The sequence below is a fragment of the Triturus cristatus genome, chromosome 3_2 (genome assembly GCF_964204655.1).
Source record: "Triturus cristatus chromosome 3_2, aTriCri1.1, whole genome shotgun sequence".
Taxonomy (NCBI): domain Eukaryota; kingdom Metazoa; phylum Chordata; class Amphibia; order Caudata; family Salamandridae; genus Triturus; species Triturus cristatus.
Genome location: NC_140584.1, coordinates 857,861,991 through 857,886,990, shown reverse-complemented (window position 1 = coordinate 857,886,990; position 25,000 = coordinate 857,861,991). Strand labels below are relative to the sequence as shown.

Genomic DNA, 25,000 nt, shown 5'->3' with positions numbered 1-25,000 from the left:
CTCGCAGCGGAGTTCTGAAGTACCTGCAGCTTTGCCACTACTTATTTGTTTACTCCAACCAGTAGCCCGTTTCAGTAATCGACAGGCGATTGTCTCCACTAACATATGATTTACTCTGGGAGGACATGGATCCAACGGCAAACCTGACTTAGTTGCTACAAGGACTTTTGTGGTTTGTTCATAAGAAATTGATGTAAAATTTAAAAGACGGAGTGGATTACGTTCATGGGCTGAAATGGGCGAGTCTAAGAGTGGATTTACAATATCAATTGGAGGAGCCTGGACACTCTGGGAGTTTACCGACTGTGCCGTAAAGGTGTTATAGATAGAGACTTTATCGCAATAATAGGAGACCAAATTATCGCAAAAAGCTTGATCTATTATGCTTTGACTAGTCTCCTGCATATGGCTAAGTTTTAAAACTGTTGCAAAAAGCTCTTTGGAGTTGTTCTGTGCTCCTTCTGTTCTCTCTGAGTAATAGCTGATTTTGGTATTTTTAATCAGTTCTTTATATTGTGCCAGTCTTAGCTTGTATCTTTCTTTTTCTCTGGGGTCATAGTGTTTGCGCCAGCATCTTTCTTGACTATGAAAGAGTCTTCTTAATATTCTTAGTTCTTCAGGTTCAGTAGGTGCAGTCCTGCTAATTTTCCCAGGTCTCTGGGGGCATGATGATACGTGCCGCTGCTGAAATCCAGTAATGGTATTGTAAAAGGCTGCTTCTGGATCTCTGAAGAGGCAGGGTTTGCTCTGACTCAGTTGATTAGTAAATTCAGTTTTATCAAACCGCTGCCACATGACAGGCTGCTATCTTAAAAGAGAGCACCTCGGCTTCTGTGTCTGTGGGAATAACTTTAAAAGATGATTTCAGATGATCTCTGTCAATTATTGCCAGACCTCCTCCCTTTCTGCCCACACGGTCCTTCCTGGCTATTGCGAACCCTGGTGGGATAGCTATCATCAAATCTGGGCCAGAGGTTTCATCTCAGTCACAAAAATAAGGTCCAGGGCATGGAAATTGACAAAAAGCCCAAATTCATGCTTATGTTTAATCAGTGACCGCGCATTTAGTAATGCCCATGACAATCCTCGAGTAGGTTGTATAATCTTGGGGCAACTCTGATCCCTCCTTATTCCTTCCGGGGGCCCCTTCTGGCTATCCAGAGAGTCCTTCTCTAAAAGACGCTTAATTTTTGTCAGTGAGCTTCAACTTGCAAATTGAACATGTCTGGTTTCCAGTGTTATGAATACCTTCCCAAAATTGGCCCAGAACATTTATGACTCAGATGGGAGAGTTCCAGGGGCTCACCTCTGGTGTACGAGTGCATGCTCACATTCTTAATACGAAACCGACAGCACGGCTGGCGCTGAGCGCGGGCCAAGCGCAAACGGGCTTGCCTTAGGCACGCCTGCGGCATGCCCACTGTGTGCATCTGCTGCGCACCCGCGTCAGGGGTGCTTATGTACTCTTCCCCTTGGGATGTGCAGAACAACTGGAGCGATGACCGTCTCAAAATGGTGGCCGAAAAACGCTCTGCTCGACTGGTGCCAGCTTTTCCCACTTGCTCCACTCAATCGGCATTAATTGGGAGCCTTGGTGGACCGTAGAGTGGTAAAGACTGCTAACAAGTTAAAATCGTTAAGGTTAAAAGGATTCTGAAATACTCCGTAGTACTTTCGAGCGCCACACAACTAAAATAGGTAAGATTAACATAAACAATCCATATTGTGCAAAAAGACTGTGCAAATCGCAGCATAAGTGCAAAATAATGAGGAAATCACATTAGCGTTCTACAAGAGTGCTGTCTTCCCTGTTACATAGCGGGCAAAGTCCAAAGCATACATTACGGATACATACAAACAGCTACCTGCAAACTTGCAGACCCAAAAACGTAAACTAAAACTTGGCACAGGTTACCCCAGAGTTCGCTCATCATCTGTGGTATCTATCGAGGGGTCGGGAGATATATGGACTGGGTTTCGGGGCGGGGTCTGTTGGTGGTGGGGGGAGGGTAAGTCTAGGCCCCGGTATGTCACCCAGTGGGACCATATTTTCCTATGTTTCTGTGGACAGCTGTGTGCCTGATAAACTGAAATTTCTGCCCCCATGCATCGGTCCATGGCCACCCTTCACCCGCCCATTGTTGGCGGGGATATCGCCTTCCACCATTGGGCAATGTCCCGCTTTGCAAGCGTGAGGCCCAAGAATAAGAGGTTCTGTTTGTAGCGGTTCCTGCCGATCCCCTCCGTGCTATGGAGCAAGGACAGCTTGGGTTTGAGCGGGAGGCTCCGGGACAGGACCAGGACCTGACCATATGAAATTTTTCCCCAAAACGGCTGCAACGCCCCGCAACTCCAAACCATGGGGAAAAAGGTTACCTCCGCTTCCCTGCATCTAAGACATGTAGGGTACTGGATAACACCCATCTTCCAAAGGCAGGCGCGAGTGAAGTATGCGCAGTGGAGATATTTAAACTGAATGAAGCGATATTGTGTGGAAATAGCGACCCGCATTAGTCCCTCCATAAGTAAGCGACCCTCAACGGGATGAAATTCCGGCAAGTCACTCATCGAGTGGATCAAGGGAATCAGAGCATGTCTCAGTTGCAAGTATTTGTAGAACTGCGACCGATGCAGTTGGAACTCGTTTTGTAGTTGCTGGAATGATTTGAGATTGAAACCCTGCATTATGTCTTCTAAAGTAGATATACCGAGAAGGTCCCAAGTATGGAAGCCTGTAAGTGCACCACGGGGCGCAGGTAAGTACCCCGCCACAGCTGTCAGGCGTCCCTCCCAGCCCATTTTCTTGACGATGTATCGCCAAAGCCGAACGACTGTTCAGCTGGCGGGAGGCAAGATATCTAGATGCATGCCGAAGCTCCAAGAGGGGTACCCTCTCCATTACCAGGCGCTTACTTGCATATGCTGGATCTGTGTGAGGACTGTACCACCACTCATTAATGGTCAACAGGTGTGATGTTGTGTAATAAGCATATACTTCCGCTGCTGCAATACCACCACAATATGTTGACTGCGTGCAGGTACGTAGTGCCACTCGAAAGGCCCCTCCACCCCATAAGAATGTATTCAGGATTACGTTCACTTGGACAAATCATGTGCGCAGAGTATTTTATGGGAAGTTTTGCAAATGGTAGCCGAGGTAGGGAGACAATCTTGAACATTGCCAACCATCCATACAGGGACAGCAGCAGTTGGGACCATATCTTGGTCTCCTATCGTATACGTGAAAGTAGCAAATTATTTTTATATGACCATGATATCGTGGGGCACGGCGAGATAAAGGCACCCAAATATTTAAAACCGTCCGCAGCGTGGGATAGTTGCTCGGGCCATGTACCCCGCCCCTGATCCCCACATACGGGAAATAACACTAATTTCGACGGCTTGGCTCCGATGTTTCCCCGAACACCCGGAGTATCTGGAGAACTCGGGCCCAGAAAACCAAGGATCTGCCGTAAAGAACAAAACATGGTCTGTGTATAATACGATTCTGTCCGACCGCTCCCGCGGCCACTCAAACCCCCGGATCAATGGGTCCTGCCGCACCCATATGGCTAAGGGCTCTTTGCAAGCGTGAATAGCAATGGGGACAGGGGACAGCCCTGCCTTGTACCACGGCATATAGGAAAGGGAGCTGCCCTGTACCCAGGCTACCCGCACGGAAGCCGAGTGATCTGTATATAATAACTGAACATATTCCAAAAAGCGCGGACCAAAGTTAAGGGATTGGAGAAGTCGGAATAAGTACGTTCAGCTCAGAGAATCAAACGCCTTATTGATGTTGGCAAGGAGGATAGCCACAGGCGGCCCAGCTCTGGGGCCTTCACGATGGCGTTGTTGACTCACCGGATGTTATGCCAGGTAGACCGATGTGACATAAAGCTGGACTGGTCAGGGTGTATTAAGTCAGTGATACATGTGACGAGGCGGTCTGCGAGGACTTTACGGAGGAGTTTGGGTTCGAAATTAAGAAGGGAAATGGGGTGGTAAGAGGGAGAGGGCTTCTGGTGGGCGGCCGGGCTTAAGGAACACTACGATTTTGGCATGTGGCCAAACTAGGGTAGGATGTGCTGCTGGAGAGCCTCATGGAGTGCTTCCAACAAGTATGGGCCAAGCAGTGCTATATGCAGCCCTAGGAAGTCACTGGGGAAGCCATTGGGGCCTGGCCGGGATGGATCTCAGCTAATACAGCGCTAAGTTCTTCTACGGTTATGAGAGCATCTCGTTGGTCGCGTACTTGGTCCGAGAGCTTCTGGGGAGGTATGTCTGTTAGGAATTCCTCTATCATCGCACTCGATATGTGTTCTTTCCGCTGGTATAGGGAGACATAATAGTAAGCAAATGCTTGAGTTACCGCATCGGGGGAAGTACAGAGGACTCAGTCAGCATTGCAAAGTGTCGAGACATGTGTGGAGAACATCGCGGCCTGGCACAGTCGATGGAGCATTTTGCTTGATTTGTCGCCCCACTGGTAGATCCTGTGCTATGATGCTAACCAGATCTCCAGCGCTTCATTGATAAGGTGTTGATGTATTTGTTATTGTATTTGGTGGTGATTACATTGTGGTATTGGACCATCGGACAGGGCTGTCTCAGCTTCAAGGGACCTCTGGCGGTTTTCTAATTCCACTATTTGGGTGAGGGTTATACACTTTTCACCAGTACGATAGCTTATATCAACCCCTCGGATCATGGGTTTGAGAGCTTCACAAAGGACAACACCCGACGGGGCCGAGGCGAAGTTGGATAAAAGGTAATCGGAGATGGCCTGACGGATAACGTCTTGATAGTTAGGGTTGCGGAGGTGCCAGGGCGACATACGCCATCTAAAGGGTGGTTGCTGTGGTCTATGTGCAGTTTAAGTGAGACCGGGGAGTGGTCCGACAGTCCCCTGGGCAGGATAGAGACATGGGAGACCCTATGTATGTAGCTATGTGGCAGGAAGAAATAGTCAAGTCTGGATAGAGAGCCATGCACGGCTGATAAGAACGTAACGCCCATCTCAGAGGGATTATAAGCCCGCAACGCATCGTACCACTGTGGTGGCCAGAAGATGAAGCTTGGTTCCCAATCCCCCCACCCCCCCCATCTGGGGCCCCCTCCCCGGCTCCCGCCGATGGTCCAGGGGTGACATGATGTTGTTCCAGTCCCGGCCGAGTAATGTCAGTCCGTCCGGAAACTCCCCCACAGTCGTGTGATTCTATCAATGAATGTATGCCCCAAAGGAGGGGGAGCGTAGAAGCTTCCTATTGTTAGGGATTCGCCATGTAGTGTACCTGACTCAACAGTGTGTCTACCCCCTGGATCTGACCAGAGTTTTGACATAGTGAAGAGAATCCAGCAGTGTACTAGGATAGCTGTGCTTCGTGAGCCACGTGTGAACCCCAAATGATATACTGTGTTGTATCCAAATCTAGTAAGACCAGGGGCTTTGTTGCCAAGCAGATGGGTCTCCTGTAGGAGAAGAATGTCTGCTTCACAGCGTTTTGCTTGTCGAAGGACGGCAACCCTCTAACGTTCCAGGACACAATGTCTAAATCCCCGAGCTGGGAAATATATATGCATGTGTGGTCATCAGTCATCAGTCGTCTAAGGGAAGAGGTGTGGCGCCGCGGCCAGGGCGACTGACTTTGGAATCTGGGGATCATGGTTCGATCCCCGGTGCCAGAGGCAGATTTGCCCAGCACCATGTGACTCTGGGGAATAGCTTGCTTAATCTTCCTGACGGCCCCCAGCGCCTAGAGACCCTTACGGGTGATTGTTTGCGCTTTACAAATGTGGATTATTATTATTATTATTCACGAAACAGTGATTGGGTTCCTGTGCCAGTATAGAAAATGCAAAATTTTGACCTGGTAGGTCGGAACAATCCCCACTACCTCCCCCCACCCCAATACATCCACCCAACAAGGAGTATCTGTCGCAGAGGAGGGACACCCAGGGCACCAACATGGGGTGTGTTCAGGGGCGTTGCCGGTCTTTGAATTGGCCCCCAAGACATGTTAGGTCTCCAAGCGGTCCTACGCCTTTTAATGAAACATCACACCCCGGCTGAGGATGACAGTCTATATATGCCCATGACTCGTCGCCCTGAACCTGGGAGCGCTAATTGGATCTGGACCTGTGCCTCCTCTGCCGATTCCTTTGCGATCCTTTTGAGGAGTCGGATTCCAGCGGAGGTGGAGTTTGGGGTTTTAGGTATACCATCATGTCAGCCCAGATGAAGACCGCTTCCGTCCGGCGTGTCGAATAACTTTGATTTAGAATTATACTCGACTCTCATTCGGGCGGGATATAACATGTACTGTATATTCAGTTCCCTGAGTTTGCGTTTAGAGGCTGTGAATGATTGGCGCTGCTGCTGCACCAGTCTAGTGTAGTCCGGGAAGATCATTGACTGTGAGTCAAAGCGCAGTTGGTCCCTGTGGTTTCTCGCATACTGAAGGATGGTATGCCGGTCATCATAGTTCAATAGCCCGGCAATCACCAGCCGCAGGCGTTCCTCCAGCGGATGTGGGGGGAAGGGGGCTTCTTGCTCAATGCCTGATGAGCTTCTCTCAACTACGAAGCAGGAGGAACGGGAGTCCTCTGGCAGGAGGGACCTTAGCCATTGCATGAGGAATAGGTCCATGGAGGAGCCTTCGCACCCCTCTGGGAAGCCGATGAAGCACTAATTATTGCGTCGAGAGTGGCCTTCGGAATCTTCGACATGGGGCGCCAATTACTGCGCAACGACGGTGAGCTTGTTTACCTTCTTTTGTAGAGGTACCACCGAGTCTTCCACTGTCGAGACGCGAGTCTCCACATCCGTGAAGTGATCCACATTCTTGCGGAGGTCCTGATGTAGAAATGAGACCTCTGACCCCACCGTGCCAATCTTTGGGTCAAGGACCTCACGGGCCTGGGTGATCTCTGCCATTAGAGCTGCATTGTCGGGGACTGTGTTTTCAGCGTCTGCTCAACTCGCACCGCCCGGGGCTGTAGTGATCTGGTCTAGAGTAGAGTTTATCCGTGGCCATGTTGAAAGGAATGGGAGGGAACGGGGGGCTACACATAGAGCCTCCCTCCTCGGGAGGCGAGGGCCTTATGAACGGCGTCACTGCCGGTCACCCTCCTACCGAGCGCACCCCGTTATGGCACTGCAGGCCGGACCTCACACAATCCGGCCCCCTCTGGCCACAAGCCACACAGAGCCTAGCCTGGCCACTTCCGCGACCCGAGGTGGCCAGCCAAGTAGACCCCCTTACGGGATTGGACTCGCCGGACCACCAGCCTGCAGGCTGTCTTGAGCAGTTCCAATCTCGTTAGCCTAGAGTCCACTCCCCTCTCTGTATACAGCAGCGTGGTCAGGACGAGGCTACTCCAAGTATGCGCAAGCAATGCAATTTGCCTCAACCAGCTGTCTTCAGTGTCGCCCCTGACCAAGACTCCCCAAGGGGAAATCTCTACAGCCCAGCCACCCCAATGTGATCTTTATCCAGTCCTCTGCCACCAGCCTCTGGCAACCCACGTCGCTCCATCAGGCGATGGTGCTGCGGTCACTGGGCCCCACACAATGGCTTCTACATCACGTCGTAAACTTTGCCTTCTTCTCATGTACCTCCGTATGAATGTTACCACATATCCTGGCAGGCCCCAGGGCCTCGCCGGCTGCACAATTCAAACAGGCGAGTCGCCAAGGTGTGAGCAACGCCACTGCCCAATCTGCACTCAAAAAATCAACCGGGCCCCCTGGGGCATGTCCTGCGGCCCGGCCCAAACTCAGCCACGGCCCCCAACGGCTAGATCTGCTGCGATCAAACCCAGGGCAGCCCCAGGCACACCCTATGCCCCTGGTCTCTCTCTGGGAGAGCTGCACCAAGCACCCAGTGGCTCCGGCAGGATTCGTAGGACTCAGCAGCCCGCGACCCAGCCCCGGCACAGACCTTGGCAGCGCGCATCGCTCACCTCACCTCAATTGGAGGACCTGCGGAGGGGCTCGCGGTGCTTCTCGGACCGAGCCAGGCGTCCACGGCAGGGGTAACTTCCTCCGGCGCCGGACTGGGCTGCGCTCTCCCTTCACCTGCTATGGCTGCCGTTGAGTCCGTTGTCTCGCCCTAATCATGGGCACAGCTACACTCCAGAGGGTAGCGCAGTGGGAGCACACTGCTGGGGAGAGGATATTTGCCGATTTAGACAGATTGTCGGCGTGGGTGGTCGGAGCCGCTTTAGGCTGTGTCTTACATGTTGGTTGTCCAAGTCCCACAATGCTTCTTAATAGTGGCACACATTCCTCTTAATACTGGCACAAATCCGGTTCTCATCTTCTTTCACTGACTGGTGAGTGGCATATGTTTTTTAAATGACTTTGGGGGATAACACGGCACCAAGATGCCCATCCTGCCTCCCCCTTCCCACCTGTAAATGCTTTGGCACACCATTAAGCAACAGTTGGTCTTTCAGCGAAAGCATTCAGTGAGGCAGTCCATGCCATAGACCGGTGCAGCCTTTGCTTTGGGCCCAAAGTACTTCCACAGGCACACAAATGCACCAGTTTTTGCTGGGGTTGGGGTATCTAACAGACTTAGCATGGCATAAGATTTGAGCTGAAATGGACACAGGAAGGATTTTACTGACAAAAGATTAAGGTTTGATGACTTGAAAGACTACATCCAGAGGAGCGTTCCACCTTCGGCGTACAACGGGAACATAGACCTAAAGATCAGGGACTGGGGAAAGCATGATACTAACATTAAGAGATTGGAAAAAGGCATACTATTTCAAATGAAGACAACGAGCAACACACCCTCAGGAATTTTGGGTTCGTCAGGGTGTGTTCCTCATTCGCTTTTTGGTGGTAATTACTTCTAAATAGCACTTGTATTTCGATCTGAAGTTAAAGATTTCACAAGAACTATTTTACAAAAGCTATGGGGAAATCGACACTATTCACAACTTGTGAGTTAATGGCTGCTCTTTACAAAGAAGCAATGCAGGAAATGAGCGATATATTTCTATTCTCTTTAGTATTGCCTACCGTCGCATTATTGAAGTAGTAAGAGAGAGGATATGACCATGTTAACAGCCTCTAGAAGAGTTGCAAATCCACGGGTGTGAAGTCAAGTTCTTGCAACCTTCTTGGACAGAAATTAACAGATAGGGGCTGGCTAGAAAGCAATTGTTAGTTTTATGAAATAACATTAATTAAGTAAAACAAAGTTCTCCAAAGCAAACTCTTAGCATTTCATATTGGTCGCTATGAGTGATTCACCAAGTGCATGCTGAAAAATCCTTGTTTAGATTATCGTATTCAGTGTCTCAGTCTATTTTGTGTAATATGGTGGGAGCAGAGTCGATCCTCAGTGATTTAAACAACTCCATTTTTGTTTCAGGATGTTTATGATAAAGTGGAGTATTTGAGTTCTTTGGGAAAAACCCAGACAGCTGTTGTGCAAAGAGATGCAGACATCGGAGTGGCTGAAGCAGAGAGAGATGCCGGCATCCGGGTAAGGTCTACCCACCAGCCGATCAAATACTCCATAGTGTAAATGTTACTTTCAGCTGTCATACTAATTTTGGATTGCTAACTATGGTTGCCTACTTTTGATGCCCTGGTGTCTTTCTAGTGTCAAAAGAAATTAAAGTACTCTAATATTAGTAAATGCTAAATTAAGTTTGCATCTTTTTTATTTTTAATAATTGTATGGTTTCTTAAATAGTATGTCATGACAAGTGAGAAGAAGGTTTTACTGCTGTGGTTTAATGCAAGCTGATAGCAATGAGGTAATCTGAATCTAGAGAACACTAAATGCCTTATGTTTTTAACAGACAGTTTTACTTATTTCTTCCTGTTTTTCTTTACAAGCCACTTGGCAAATTCCCCAATTTGATTAGGGTTCCCTTGGTAACGCCTTCCATTTTGTTTTATGATCTGCCCTGAAAAGTAACCCACCCCTACCCCTCTTCCCGCCCAAGTTGTTCTTTATGCATGTCTACAATGGAAGGTTTGTACTGTGTGCATTAGTTTTATGGGACGTGATTTGTACTCCGTCTCACCCTGATTTTATCTTTCCAGGAGGCAGAGTGTAAGAGGGAAATGCTGGATGTGAAATACCTCGCTGACACTAAAATGGCTGATTCCAAGAGAGCCTTTGAACTTCAGAAAGCAGCTTTCAGCCAGGAAGTGAACACAAAGGTAATTGCCCAGGTTTTACTGAGTGTCAGACGACCGCTTATAAACGCTTGGCAGATGTAGCTTGGATGTTTTGGTTGCACGTGTTCAATTAAGCAAGACATTTTGTTGCTATAGAATTTAGAAAGCACTTTCAATAATGTACTAGTGCACTCATAAATAACATGCACACCAGTCATAACGCACAGTCACAAAATAGTTACAACACACAGCAGTTATGGCCTGCTCTAACAATAACTTTCCTTTTTGATCCACTTGAACAGACATTCATGTGTTTCCAGTCCGTCTTAAAATAGATCATCATCAAATCCCTTCCCTACAGCTTAAACACACCTATTCACTTTGTATGGTTTGTCTGTCGGGCATCATAGTGGAGTTTTCAATGTAATAAAAATATACGGCCGTAGAGGGAAAATATAGCATGGTGCAAGCTTTGAAGATCTTTTTGAAAATGCCAGGTCTCTTTCTCAATCCTGTTTCAAGGCATCTGAACCCACCATAAGGGGAAGAGATATCACACATCTACTGTGGGCTTTCTATTTGACACCCTTGATTTTGACATGAATCCCACCGTCTACCGGCACTGATGTGACGGCCAACGCTTGTCTTCAAGAAGCTTGCTGTAGACTTTTATTGAGGAATCACTTCCTGTTGAGGATTTCAGTGGCAAGGCATACATCATCATATGCTTCATCGAAGAGAGCACACTCCATGTTGAGTACCCCCAAATAAGACAGAAAGGCTGCAAATGCTCGGGTTAATCACACGGTCTTCCAAAACCTAAATATGGGGTTTCTCTGCACTAGTTCTGCTCTTGGGCATGAACTAACTTACAGACCTCTTGTAACTGATGCTGAACACCACTCTAGAGAAATTCCATCTTAGCCCAGACTTTGTTTTAGAAGCTCATTCTCCTGGGTGAAGATCCCTCCCCTAGAAGTCCGACTCCTGGATGGTCATAATCCCTCACAGGCCTCTTAGGGATTCCCTTCCTCAGAAGTGCCACAGTGCACATGCACTTTTATCTCCTTGAATAGTTCCTTGCATTATCCCTGTACTAAATGGCTTCACTTCCTTTACAAAAGTGATGACCAGAGTTGCTGACAAGCTCCAATATAATGTATACTCTTGGGAAGGAAACATTCTTCATTTTTGGAACAGGAGTCCTGCCATCTACCTTGTAGTCTCGTATAATTGGTTCCCACACTTTTTACATTTTGTTGGTACTGCTGAACACTGCGATCAGATTAAGCTACTGGAAGATCTCAGGAGTGGGAAATAGGCTTGTGCTTGGTTCTTGCTTGCGCATGTCTGGCCTACCCCAGCATTTGCTTGTTGCTGCTCTTGAATGTTTATGGTATTTCTCACTCACAGTTCTGCCTCTGAACCTCTGAGCTACTAGTTTATGTGAGTGGCAGGAGGCAGTCAGCATACCTGTAGCAGGGTGTGGGTTACAGAAAGTGGTTGAGGTCTGTCTGGGCCCAGTGTGTTTTTCAGACAATTGCAGCTGATGGCTCTCTGTTCATCTCTGCTGTGGCAGCCAGTCATTTTTGGGGTCAATAGCAACCGCTGATGGAGCCCTGGGAGGGTTTGGCTTCATAGCCTTCTTTGTGCTTCCTTCGAATCATGGTGCCAATCCTTAGACAATTCCACATTGGTCACCTGCTCTTCATCCCATAGTCTACAACGCCCATCAGGACCTACAGGTGCTCATTGAATCCTGCAAACTAGACCAATAGGCAAAGAAAACATGAGAGAAAATACACACACCTCACATTAAGCCTTTACCAGTTCATAAATATGTTAATCTGCCTGAAATGTAACCTAATTCAGTATGATTTACCTCACATTATCGAAGATATCTCAATTGTATCGGAAGAAAACATACACCGAGGGCGACCCTATTCTTAGCAAACTTTCAAACTGAATTTCTTTTCAATTGCTGGAAGTCACTTAGTAATCATCGTTAAGGGGACCAACGACTGCCAGTGCTATACCCAACCACTAGCTTTCGTCAAGGCTAGAAGCACTCGCCCACTGGAACAGTACTGGGCTAATGTTTTGAGTCGGTTTTTTTCTTCGCAAAATTTTTTTAACCTGGTCCCAAACAGGAGCAAAACTGCTGACAAAACAATATGCTTTTTTTACCTATCAAACGCAGTCATGGTTTTTTTTTGCACTTCAGCTACCACACCAGCACAATAATCAAATATGATGTTTAGCCCAATCCCTAGTTATAGTGACTCAGATATATCACTAGTCACATGGAAACATCTCATAGAAACTTGAAATTTGGGCTGCAATTCACTCTGAACTAGGGAGCAATACTATATGTTATATCTTTGTTGTTCTTGGAGGCCAAATATTCGCTCGCGGATGAGATACTCAGAATCTTTGAAATTCTTGCCAAAGATGGTAACTGAGAAGGAGCCCTGCCACTCATCTGCAATGACTCCAGAAATCACTGGTAAGGCTAGAATAGATCAGCCTGGTCACAGTTCTACCTTGAGGCAGGATGTGGATGATTCTCAACTGACCTACCCAGTTTCACTGGCCGTAAGCACAATCCACGATGTCTTCAGTTTCTATTCAAATGGAAAAGCAAGTAAGCAATTTGAAGTATTGAAAAATATGGAAAACATATGGAAATCATGCATATAATCCCAACAAGATATCTTTCCATTTGCCTCAGCTCAGTTGATCAACAACATTCTAAAACACAACTTTGCCCTATTGAGGATGGAATATATCCTAGAAGAGATTAGATCCCTTCCATCTATATTAGTACATGCTGTGATGAATTACAGTTCTTCAACCTCCTCACATCAATCTCCCTTGAAAGCTTAACACATTCTGGAGGGCACAACTGTGGAAAATTGCATTATGTTCATCATCTCCAGCCGAGCCATCACTAGTAATTGTGGACTCAGTTGGAGCCGCCATACCATAACACAGTAAGGCCTTATAGCATTAGACTTTTCTCAATTTCAAGAGAGCAGTTCTACATTGAACATATTCTTTTATCTGGCAGATTCAAACTATCCAGGGAACAAGACTGAAATGAAGGATCTAGAAGGATTTGTTCCTTATTACAACAAGAAGTTAAAATCTCAGAAAGCTGAAAAATTAGGCATCCTACAAAGGGACCATAAAGGAATTCATGAAGGAGCCACCAAACCTAAGCAGCAACTCCATCCCCTCTTTACTTGTATCCAAACAAGGACATGTTGGAGGATGTAAATGCTGGAAATGTTACCCAGATTTAAAAGCAAGCAGCAATATGTCATCCATTTAACAAACACATCACTACAAAATACAATTGTTTCGAGTATTCTTTCATCTAGTAACTCAGGATCTAGCAATGAGAAATTCATGAAGCCTACAAGACCTCAGTACTCGAACAGTAAACTCTTGCCTAAACCCGAGACCTCTGGAGCTTTTAAGCCATAGTCCAGACATACGAAATGCACTATGTCAGCATGTGACCCAATTGAAGAAGTCAAATCTCACTTAAATCCAAAGCAATTTCTGTTCGCCAAAACAATATTAGATCACAAACTGGACAAATGTGCAACCATTATTGAATAATCACTCACCACCTTTGACACCATTTTAAATCCTATTTCCCCAATCTGTACGCCTGGACAAAGCTGACAAATCATTTCCTGGACCAAACACAGGAAACGAAAGGGCCATTTCAAACTCTGAAATTGGACCGGTAATCTATGTATAAATCAGAAGGACAGCATGGTCTCATTGTGGAAAAGTGCCCTTTTTGTATGTTCACCCCCCACCTCACATTTTGCGCCAATGCTGATAGTTATAACTTTGAAAGTGAAGTGGAGCCTGCTGTTCTCTCCCTAAAACAGATGTGTGAATTGGTACCTCCAGTTGGCAAGGACTTTAACCTCCTTATAAGTCCCTGATATATGGTACCAGTGGTACCCAGGGCACAGGTGTTGAAGGGTTCACCAGGGCCTAAAGCACTGCTTGTGCTCCCTGAGTGACCAAAGTAAACTACTGACAACAGGCCTGCCATTGTAGACAGCAGGAGCAGTGCAAACTGCTTGAACTCGATGTAGGAATCTGGCTCTGTAATTACTATACCAAAGTAAGGTATAGTGTGCACAGAGTCCAGTGGATCCCCATAGGGAGGCAGAGGTTAAAGTAGATAATGCCTTACTCTCTATTTGTGGTAATGTGGGCGAGCAGTAAGGCGTTATCAGAGGGTAGGGTTAAGCATTTATTGTACAAACTTAGGCAAGAAATTATGTCACAGGCTCAAAGCTCAAATGTTTGTATAAAAATATTATTTAATTATATTTTATTTCTAGAACCAAGCCAGGCCTGGTGCAGGAAAGTGAGATAATAATTTGCAAAAGCAATACAGTTGTATGTACTTATTTTGTATATAGATAGGTCAATTATTTAGAAACGGTTGGTTACTTTCCAGTTACTTTGCAGGTACGGTATGATTACTTATTGGATTACTTTTCTTACTCCGTGTGATATGCCTAGATATCTCACTGGGACATTTCCTTTGATAAAAGGTAAGTAAAACAGTTTTTCTCAACAAACCGTTTCTTAGGTTCCCATACAAAACACCCTCCACAGAGGAAAACAGTCCATGCAATCCTATGGAGGAAAATTGGGTTATCGTTTTGCAGGTAAGTAACCGGTCCTGAGGGGTGAGTTTCTGGGGTTAGAGCAAGGGTTCCCCCAGGGTCAAGGATGCATTCTCAAAGCACCCTTAGCGGCACTAGGGCGGCAGGGTGCAGAGGCCCAATGTTATCTAATGGGTGATAGGGGGCCTCCGGTTTGTGGCTGCTCACGGGCAAGCCACTGCTTTGTGGAGGAAAGCTCCTGGACTTAAGCTCAGGGCAAAGGGGGGTTTAAGTCGGTACCCAAGGTGCACCCACAGCGGCACTAGGGCGGCCACATGCAGGGTGCTGTTTTGCCATCTGGTGCCCTGTTGTTTTCAGTGGGAATTCTTTGGTTTGAACAAACACTGCAGGCTCCGGCACGAAGATCTTCTGGAGGCGACCACCGGTTGGAAATGTATGTTGGGATGCCAGTAAACTGTCGGTTGGGCCACCCACACCCATTGGACGTCGGTTGCAGGGGGTGTCTTTTGGCGTTGGATTCTTCTTACCGGCTCTGGTCGTGGTCTGGGGATCCTCCAGAAAGGGACTGCAAGCGTCGTCAGGAGATTTGAGGCAGGTCAGGGATCACTAGATCCAAGGTCAGGATCGCTGGGGGGACCTACTTGTGGTGTTGGGCCACTCTAACTCAGGTCGTGGGCATCGGATGCAGAGTGGTGCAGACTCGCAAATTTGGACGGAGCCAGAGTCTGTTGGTGAGCAAATCTGGTGCTCCTGGGAGACAAAGTCTGCTTGGGGAAGGCAGGGCAGGTCCTCCGGGTTCTGGGGGGGCTGCTTGCTGCAGCACAGTGATCTCGCTGGAGCAGATCGAGGTCTGGACGGGCTGGTAGGGCTGGAGCCAAGTCAGTTAGTGTACTCTTTTTCTTCTTTCAGCACCGCTCTTCAGTCCTCCTTCTTCTTGTATCTTCTTGTCTGAGTAGGCAAGGTTCAGGGTGGCCCCTAAATACAATATTCAGGGGCGTTTCAGGTAGGTAAAGGTAGGGACCAATGGGTCCCTTCCTTGGGGTGAGCACACCCCCTATTATGCCACCCTTCAGTAGTGGCTTTGTTGACTTTTTTCACTCTGTTTGGTGTTACAGCCAGGGCTGCTGACTTTGGGACTGGGGACCCAGGTTCAAGTCTCGGCTTCGGTCCAGCATCCTGTGAATCTGGGCAAATCACTTAATTCCCCCGTGCTTACAAAATAATAATAATAAATCTGACGTGTAATGTAACTAGTGCTATGTAATGCGCTCCAATACATTAGGGTCGAGTCTGTGCAATATAAAACTGCAAACAAAACAAAAGATGATTATTGGGTTTCTTGTAGATTTGTTGAACTCTCTAATTTGTTGCCAGCGCCTGAATTGCTAGTTGGCTTAACACTAAGTGCCATAAATGTAAAATATAAACTGTAACCAGCATATAATTTTGCCTTTAACTTCCTAGAAGTGAAGTGCATCTGCTCAGGGTAAGGATTACACTCTGGGAAGGGTACCACGCTGCTATCCTACTTACAAATCAGGGACAGGCTGTAGGACTGAGGAAGAATCTTGCAGTTCCTGTGAATTGAGAGAATGTAAACTGGCTGATTTTCAGAGGACTGACTAGAACTGATCCTCAAGTGCAGGATGGATAGCTCAATGAACCAACCATTAAGATCTGTTGCCCACCTATGAGTGTTGCTTGTGCCAAGACAGGAGAGCTGCTGCTAGCTAGCCCGGTCAAAACAAACTGCTTCATGAATGACTGCCAGTCTGCACCTCTCTACCTATGAGAGAGCATTTTTAGTGCTGTACCCCTACTGGAATCCCAAAAGCCATGGAAGGAATTCTAGAAGCCACTGGGTCGAACTGCTACTTTTATTACAAATTCGCTGAGCGATTCTTCCCCCTGAATCTTGATGTTTCCCATCTGAGACACTAGATGGCGAAGGCAGCAATACCAAGAGTGACTCCTTACGACTGCACATCCATGGCAGCTTCAGTTAAACAAAAAAAGCCCCCCCCCCCCCCTTTTAGGTCCCTAGTATATGGTACCAGTGGTACCCAGGGCATGGGTGGTAAAGGGGTCCCCAGGGCTTGCAGCACTGTTTGTGCCACCCTAAGTGACCCAAATAAACTAGTGACAGCAGGCCTGCCATAGCAGACTGCAGGAGCCGTGCAGACTGTTCAACTTTACACTCGCCATTTGTGGCAAAGTCAATGCAGTATTTTTAATATGTGGCAGTCACCCTAAAGGAAGGCCTCCTAAAGCCCACGAGGCAGTGTGCATTATATATAGGGCTCCCGGTTTTCCGTTTAAACTGATTTTTACATATAAATACAGACGGAAAACAAGTTTTCCTTTATCTGTATTTATATATAAAAACGGGAAAATACTAGTACATTTGGCCGCGCTCCAGCAGACCTGCCTACAGTAACATCAAACGCTTTCTAAGCACTGGAACGGTACGGGGGTGATGTATCAGCGTGAGGACTGAGATGCCCCAGCAGAGCTGTGTATTCCGGCCCGATACTGGGTCAGAGCTTGTCCTGCCGGGGGTCAGTGAGTGGTCCATTATGGAGCGAGCATGGAATGCCTTCGTCCAAAGACCAGCCCCCCCCCCCCCCATCCTTCCACACTTCTTACAATGACCCTCTTCGTAGTTCACTCGCCTTCTCCGGAGCACCGGTGAATTGTGAGAAAAGGGAGGGGCACCCAGACACCTACAATGGAAGGACAGGATAACACCCCCGTACTTCGCATGAACTTCCTCCTCCCAAAACTGCAGCGCCCCTATTCCCTCCTGTGAACCCCACCAACATCCTTGGCAACACCTTCCCGCACTCCAACACTTAACACCTAGCGCGAGAGTTGAAAGGGGAAAACGAAGACTGTCGTCAGCTTTTTTTTTTTTAAATTGCGCTGGTTTTAAATTCTCACAGAAGAAAGAACACAAAAATGAAGGGGAGAGACCTAGCTTTGCACTCAAAGTAGGACTCCACCTAGGGCTGCCACCTTTCCAAGAGAAACATTCCGGCCATTTATTGTTTTAAGAGCCTGCGAAGGACGGTACGCGATATTAAATGCGACTCGAAATAAAAACGTATGTATCCATTTGTAACACTTACTTGACTGCTTTTTTACTTTAATTATTAGTCATGGTCCATTAACACTGCTGTAGAACACATTTAAAATAATTTCTATTTCCTGAAGTGTGTACAGATAAAGGATCAAAATACTGGATTTTAGTCATTTTACATATTTCTGTACAGGGCAGGACATCAAAATACTGATGGTGCTGGTAAAAAAAAACTGTCCGGTGTCGGCCAGGAATGAGACAGCTTCCATGGCATACACAGCAGCGCACCCGAGTACTTCACAGGTCTTTGAAAGACCATTTACTTGTTAATGAGGCTTTGTTGTTCTTTCACCCCTTCAGTAATAGAAAGAAGCCGCCCAGAGTGGCCAAGAGGCTGACGGTCGGACCCCAGACCTGCCTAATTGCAGCATATGCAGCCATTTCAAAACAAAAGTAGGTGCCCTCGGGGAAGTGGGTGGGGGGCTGGAGTCAGTGGTGTATGCAGTTTTGGGGGCGGCAAAAGCAGGAATCGAATGCCAGCACCCCGTGAGGCGGCAAAGCCTATTGAATTAAACACTGTCTGGCACTGAGGGGACACTTACTGCCTCTCTTATCTGAAGAGCGCATTTGTTGTGCAGGTAGCAGTAGCCCAACAGGTTAGGGTGGAAAGGTCACTGGTGCCAGAGACAAGCAGGGAACGGTCCCTACTGTGCCATTGGAGGTTGCATAACTGGGGAGGAGGAGGAGGGCAGCAGCTTGCCACAGGCCATGGGCTGTCAGTGAGTGTGTGAGTAAAAGTATTAATACTTGTAGAAAACCGTGATTGTTCTTTGATTTCCTTTCCGTCATTTGTTCCTCTGTGAAATGGATCCAAACAAAGAAGAAACACTTTTGTAGCAAATGTCTTTGTCAGACATTTTGCTACTCCAAAATGCAGCCTCAGGAGAAGAGAAAAAAAGATTTTAAAATACAAACAATAAATAAAGCAAGACAGAGTAGTCGCAAAGTGGCCAAATTGGTTTTATTTACACTCACACATTAGCACCACCTTACAGAGTTTGCCAGTGAAGCGCTACTTTTCTTTTCATGTTAGATTTTCAAGCCAAAACGCTCATTGATTTCTGAATAATGAGTGTAAAAGCTTTAAGTTGTATTCACTATGAGTGTTTGCTTTTTTCCTGTATGTTGTTACTTTTTTTCAGGCAGCATATTACTGTAGTCTAGTGCATAATTTGAAATGAATTGCTTCCAGGTGTTTATAGCGGGGCTGAATTGGGTTGCAGCTGAAGGCAGTGTGAGTTTCTCTCAGTGGGGCAGTATGGTTTTCAGTGGGGGAGAGGATGTGGCACTCTGCAGATGACAGAAAATGCAATGCTCTGAGACAAATGGCTTGCGATAGCCCTTTGAAGCATATTTGGGACGTTCTGCAAATGGCAAAGTTTTCAGATGAATGTATAGTGTTGACCAATAACAACTGAGCGCATGTATGCATGGTCAATTTAAATAAATGTGGAAAAATACTAGCTGTAGCGTCGTCTTTTGCTTGTGGCAAAAATAAATGTGGATAAATACAGAAAAAATGCCCAAAAAATAAATATGGATAAATACAGACGGAAATGCCAAAAAAATAAATACCATAAAACCGGGAGCCCTAATTATATACAAGGTGTGGCCATGTAAGTGCAAGCTTATAGGACCCCATAGTGCCCTTTACCATTAATGGATACTATAAGTGATAGACGGTTCAAATGGATATCTTGGGCCGGCACACAGGAAGACTCGGAGGTTGGCAGCTTCATTATGTTAACTGCCTAAATATGTCATGTTTGGTATCAAACAATGTTACTTCTCACTCCTGACACAAATCTCTTGTCGAGGGTGATGTGGCATGCACCCAGTAGGCTACCTTAGAGGCTGCCCACCTGGTTGCCACAGCTTCTGTGTGCTCTGGCTGGCAAGCACATGCTTCCTGCCACCGAGGCAGGATTCTGGCCTCCTGCCAGGCAGTGTGATCACTACTAGGAGTCAGGAGCCACTGCTTGGGCAGAAAGGTTACACCTCCCTTCTCCCAATCAGGCTAGTGAAATGGCACATCAAGGTGGTGAGCTTCGAAGGGTGCACCACCTCTGATATGCATCAGGGATGACTCCTAGAGGAGGAAACAGTCCTTCCCTTGCCCCTGACACATTTGCACCCATGCAGGCTGGAAATTAGTTAGTCAAGGAAGTGTACACCCCCAGAAGTCTAGCCACATGTCCAGGGTGAGCTGACTGGCCTTTATACTAAAAAATGATTTCTGCCATCGTTAGGAATGGCAGAATAGAGAGCGAGGGGGGAGAAAAGTTGACCCACACCCCCAGATGTGGTCACCTCAGGGGCGGACTATCTGTAGGGACTAGCTGCCCATTAGCTACTGGCTACCACATCCCTAACTCCCCTAAATCTAGGATTTAAGGAACACCCCTGACACCAAATCAAAGGGGACAGGAGAAGAGACCCGTGTCTGCTACAACAAGACTTGCACAAGCAAATAAGGGATTACCTGCACCTGTGACAACGCTCCTGGAACTGCCTGACCGAGACTCGCCCTAAGCTATCTCTCGGTTCCTCCTGACAGAGAAACCCGGTGTGGAAGCCTCAAGCACCCTCAGACTCCCCTGGACTAGTGACACTAGTCACGTGCAGACGGCAGGTAAAACAACGCACGGGAATCGAACAATTGCTGGCCCTTGGGCCTTCAGAGGGATCGCCAATATCCAGATGGTCAAGTGCATTGTGGGAACTGTAGTCCGGCTTACCACAAAGTTACAGGCAGCTACCGTGTTCCCCGGTACCACAGGATGTCGAAGTTACTTTCTGCTCTATTTGCATATGCCAGGGCTTGTTGGTCACCAATCCAGCAACCGACCCCTTTGCTTGGTGCTGCACCCAGGGGGAACTGCATCTGACCATCAACCGACGACAGCAACCACCCCATTGTTGTGTTTTTGCATCTTTCCCCCGCAGCACCGTTTGAGTGGCAAAATAAGTTCTTCCGTGGCTCCCGTTCTGCACCAGGGACAGCCAGTACAAACTCTGCACCCAGGCTCGAGGAGCCAGATAAAATGGAACTGACTGTAGTGGCTTGGTCCTGAGACACACATCACCTTTTACCTTCTTGGCTTCCAAGAAACATGACCTGCAAGGGATCGATTGTCACTAGTGCTTTTTACTATTGACCACAATGATAAAGTTTTGCAGTACTGTTTAGCACTGATTTTAATTTGTATTCTACAATCTTTCACTTCGGTTATGCTATGCTTATCTTATTTACTTCATTTTGATATCTAAATTTATATAAAGATCTGCTTTATTTTGATAAGTTGGTGTATGATTTCTTTTGAGTCATGTCAATTATTGTCTTTGTTGGTACTCTGAAAAGCTTAACACATGTTCCTCTAGTAAAGCCTACCTGCTCTGTTTCACTCGACCAGGACTGAGCCAAGTATTGATTATTGTGAATCCAAGGTCCATCTTTGGGGTATTGTGAGAGTACTGCATGGTGACGCCTGACTACCATCACCACATAATACTCCACCTTCCTACATTGGTGTTACAGCATTGGGATCCTGAATTTGTGTTTTGCAGTATCACTTAATCATAAGTGATTTTGCTTGAGAAATCCACTATTGACTTTAGACTCAAATACTTTTTTCTACTTTTTTTAAATATTTGTCAATTGGAATTTTAGGACTCTGTGTAGACTCCCATTCCAGCAGTACATTAAAAAGGCTTAGGAAAGTCAGGAAAAGATTTAAAAGTTTTAAAAAGTCCCAACCACCAAGTGAAAAGTTAGGCACAATAGAGGCTGGTAAGAATCTTGACCGGTCAGGCATCCAATCCCTGAAGATCAGTGATCTGAGTGTTTTGTGCAATGCAAGGGGCAGTAGCTATAGAGTTACAGCTATAAAGGAGGAACTTTAAATAGTCCTCTGCTCCCATGAAAATCTAGAGAGGGAGGGCCATTCTTCAGAAGAAGACCCTGAAGATGAGGATTATGCCCCAGCCCAAATTGATGATGATTGGGAAGAAGGTGTAGACCAAAACTCTCCACCCTTTCCCAGATCCCCTTCACCTTTGGGAAGTTACATGAGTCACTCTAGCAGACCCCCTACTGGTAAAGTGGTTGTAAGCCTTGAGTAAGAGCTTGAGCTCCACTCATTAGAGGCGAAAAAAGATTTCATTTGAGGAAAGCAGACTAGCCCTTGAAGAAAGAAGGGTCAAATGGACTTGAATCTCAAAGATATTGGCGGCAGCAACTTTATTAGGGAGAAAGGGGAATCTTTTGGCCCTAAGATCCCCAAAGGGAATGTCCTCAAGTTTAGTGATGGTGATGACATTCACAAATGGTTTGCAGCCTTTCAGAGGTTCTGCAAAATAAGGAGGATAGTTAACCAGCACTGTAGCTCTATACTGTGGGAGTTATTCTCAGTGAATGGCAAAGATGGACTCCTGACCCTTAATGAGGATATGGCTGAGTCCTATCAGCATATCAATGAGACCTTGATAGAAGGATTTTGACTCACTACAGAAGCATATAGATTGATGTTTAGGGATGACCATGAAGGTCAAAACTAGACATGGGTGGACATTGTGGTCAAAGGATTAGAAGGTTGAAAAAAATTCAATGAGGTGGACACTTATGATGGACTTTATAATTTAATTATGAAGAAGCGTATTTTGACTAATTGCACCAGAGAGAAATTGCATCAGCATTCGGCGGATTCCAAGTTGTCTTCTGCCAGAGAGCTGGTGAGGGTGGTTGACAAATGGTTCAGAACTAGGGTGTCCAGAAAAGACAGACACACAATGGGAGTTATCAGAAACAGGGTGCTCAGTCTTCCCATCAGGAGAAGGAGGTGAGAAACAACAAGGATTAATAGGAGTTCTCTAAAGGCCTCCCAAAATCTTATCATGAGGGTGGGCCCCTATGCTACTTCTTCCAGGGCAAAGGATATCAGGTTAAGAACTGGGACCCAGCAAAGGCTTCTGGGTTATGTCATGACTGCCGTCAGCCAGGACATAAGAGAGGAGATGCAGCATGCTCCAAAAAGTCCGCCAGTGGTGTACAATCTAAGGGATTGGCTAGCATAGGAGTGGGGGTAGAAGTGTACTTTGGAGAGTCCAGAGGATACACTGAGGCTACTTAAGCTTCCCTGGGTGGCTGTCTTGCCTCCAAGCCTGATGAAGTATAGACAAAGTCCTAAAATCAATGAGACTGAGGTAGAGGCTCTGATGGATACAGGTGCCAGTGTCACAGTGAAGGAGAGTGCCTCCTATGCAATAGTATTGGGCAGTGCAGCACAGGCACTACATTTACAAATACATAGGTTTGAAACTAAATCCAATCTTGTGACTTAAGTACTCTAACCAGGGCCATCTCAGTCAGAGCTTCTTTTGCCATTTAACAAAGAACTCACAACACCCTCACGGCCACCTGATTGCAACCATGCATAGCTCCTCTGGTCAAAGGTCTTCCCTGTAAAAACCAAAGCGAATCAAAATATATTGACTTGTTTAGAAAAAAGGATATTTTCATTAGCAAGTCGGTCTCTGTGCTCATTGAATGCGGTGTTACTTGTGGGAAGGTATTCCACTCTTTGTGGAACGTGGCCAGAAAGATCTTGCTGGCCCGGCCTTCCCTGATGAACTCACGGGCATCTCATGCCCAAACGATTCAGGATACAACAAATTATCCACTGTGTGATGGCTTGGACATAATTGCATCTGTTGAACTATCTGCACCAGTCTAGTGCTAAAATGACATGCTTTGATGTGGGCAACCAGATTTTCTGGGGATGTCCAGGTGTACTACATGGGCATGCCCTTTGACAGATCTAGAACTTTTGGAGAAAAGCATGACTTTGCTCCTGAGTGATGTAAAGTTAGTCGTGCCAGCGAGCAATCCTTGGGGCTGTGTTTGCCAGCCTGTCAATTCCACCGGGAGTACAGAATATATAGGGGTTTTTCTTATCGGCTTAGCTTACCGACCGCAACCAGCCTAGCCTTTTCAAGGCCGAATATGTGGAGGTGGTCACATTCATACCACAAACAGCAGCCTTCATCTACTATCTCCTCCTGCTGCAGTGGCACCAAAACTGTGTTGGTTTGCCCTTGTAGACCCACAGTCCCCCAGTAGGGGCTAGGATCCAACATATCCTGAATGGGTTTTGCCCTAACTTTAATTTCTTTACTGCTGTCATGTGGTGCTGCAACAAGCAGAGTGGAGTTGGTTCCTGAATCCTGGAGGCCTACCACCTTGTGAGGTGGCTGGACCACTGACCGATCTTTCTGGTGGCCAACTGTCTGATAGGGTCCCAGAACACCAGAGCAAACAAGCAGAGAAGGTGTCTTGCACTTTCTCCATTCAGAGGTGGCACTTGACATCTTCGAATAGTGGGACCTGCCCTGGCTGAATTTGTTTGTTACCACCGACAGCACACACTGTTGAAACCTTTGCACGAAGGAGTTGCCTTAAGGGGAGTTACTGGGAGACTCTTTTATGTCTACAATGGGACACGTGTCTTCTGTATGTATTCCTGCATTCTCTCCCTGCCTCGGGTTTTGAAGAAAATCAAAATAGAACTACCTCAAGTTGTCTTGATAGCCCTGGTTTGGGACAGAAGTTTGATTCCCCTCTCTTATGCCTAAACACTTGCCCTTCAAACTATCTACCTCTTCTGGAGGACCTCCTGTCGACGTAACATGGAAAGGTCCTACACTCAAATCTGCCCAGCCTCCACCTGCATGTGTGCAGATTGACCAGTGACTGCTGAGCAGCTTAGGCTAAACTGCTCAGTAGTGGATGTGATTCTTGGACATTGATTAAATATATATTTTTGGGGGTCTTTAGGTGAAATTTGTGACTTTGTGTAGGGTCCCTCAGCTTGATCTGCTGCAGGCTAAATTGTCAAATGTTTTGTTTATTTTGCATTCAAGGGGTATGAGAGGCAATATATATACAAAGTAAATGAAAAAGACAATGTATAGAAAAGCAATTAGTCAACGTTGCTGTTAGTTGCCTTAATATGTCTTTAATACCGATGTGCTTGGTTTTCAGAGGTGAAC

The 25,000-nt window shown here is 46.7% G+C and overlaps 1 protein-coding gene across 6 annotated transcripts in view; it reads left to right on the top strand.

Annotated features, from left to right (window-relative positions):
- Positions 1-25,000, top strand: part of FLOT2 (flotillin 2) — a 456,818-nt gene that overhangs the window by 388,397 nt on the left and 43,421 nt on the right. For all 6 annotated transcript variants that reach the window (XM_085649154.1, XM_085649151.1, XM_085649148.1 and 3 more), the window contains 2 exons: positions 9,390-9,503; positions 10,073-10,192. In XM_085649154.1, coding sequence (XP_085505280.1) covers positions 9,390-9,503; positions 10,073-10,192 — 234 coding nt within the window. The remainder of the gene's footprint in view (positions 1-9,389; positions 9,504-10,072; positions 10,193-25,000) is intronic.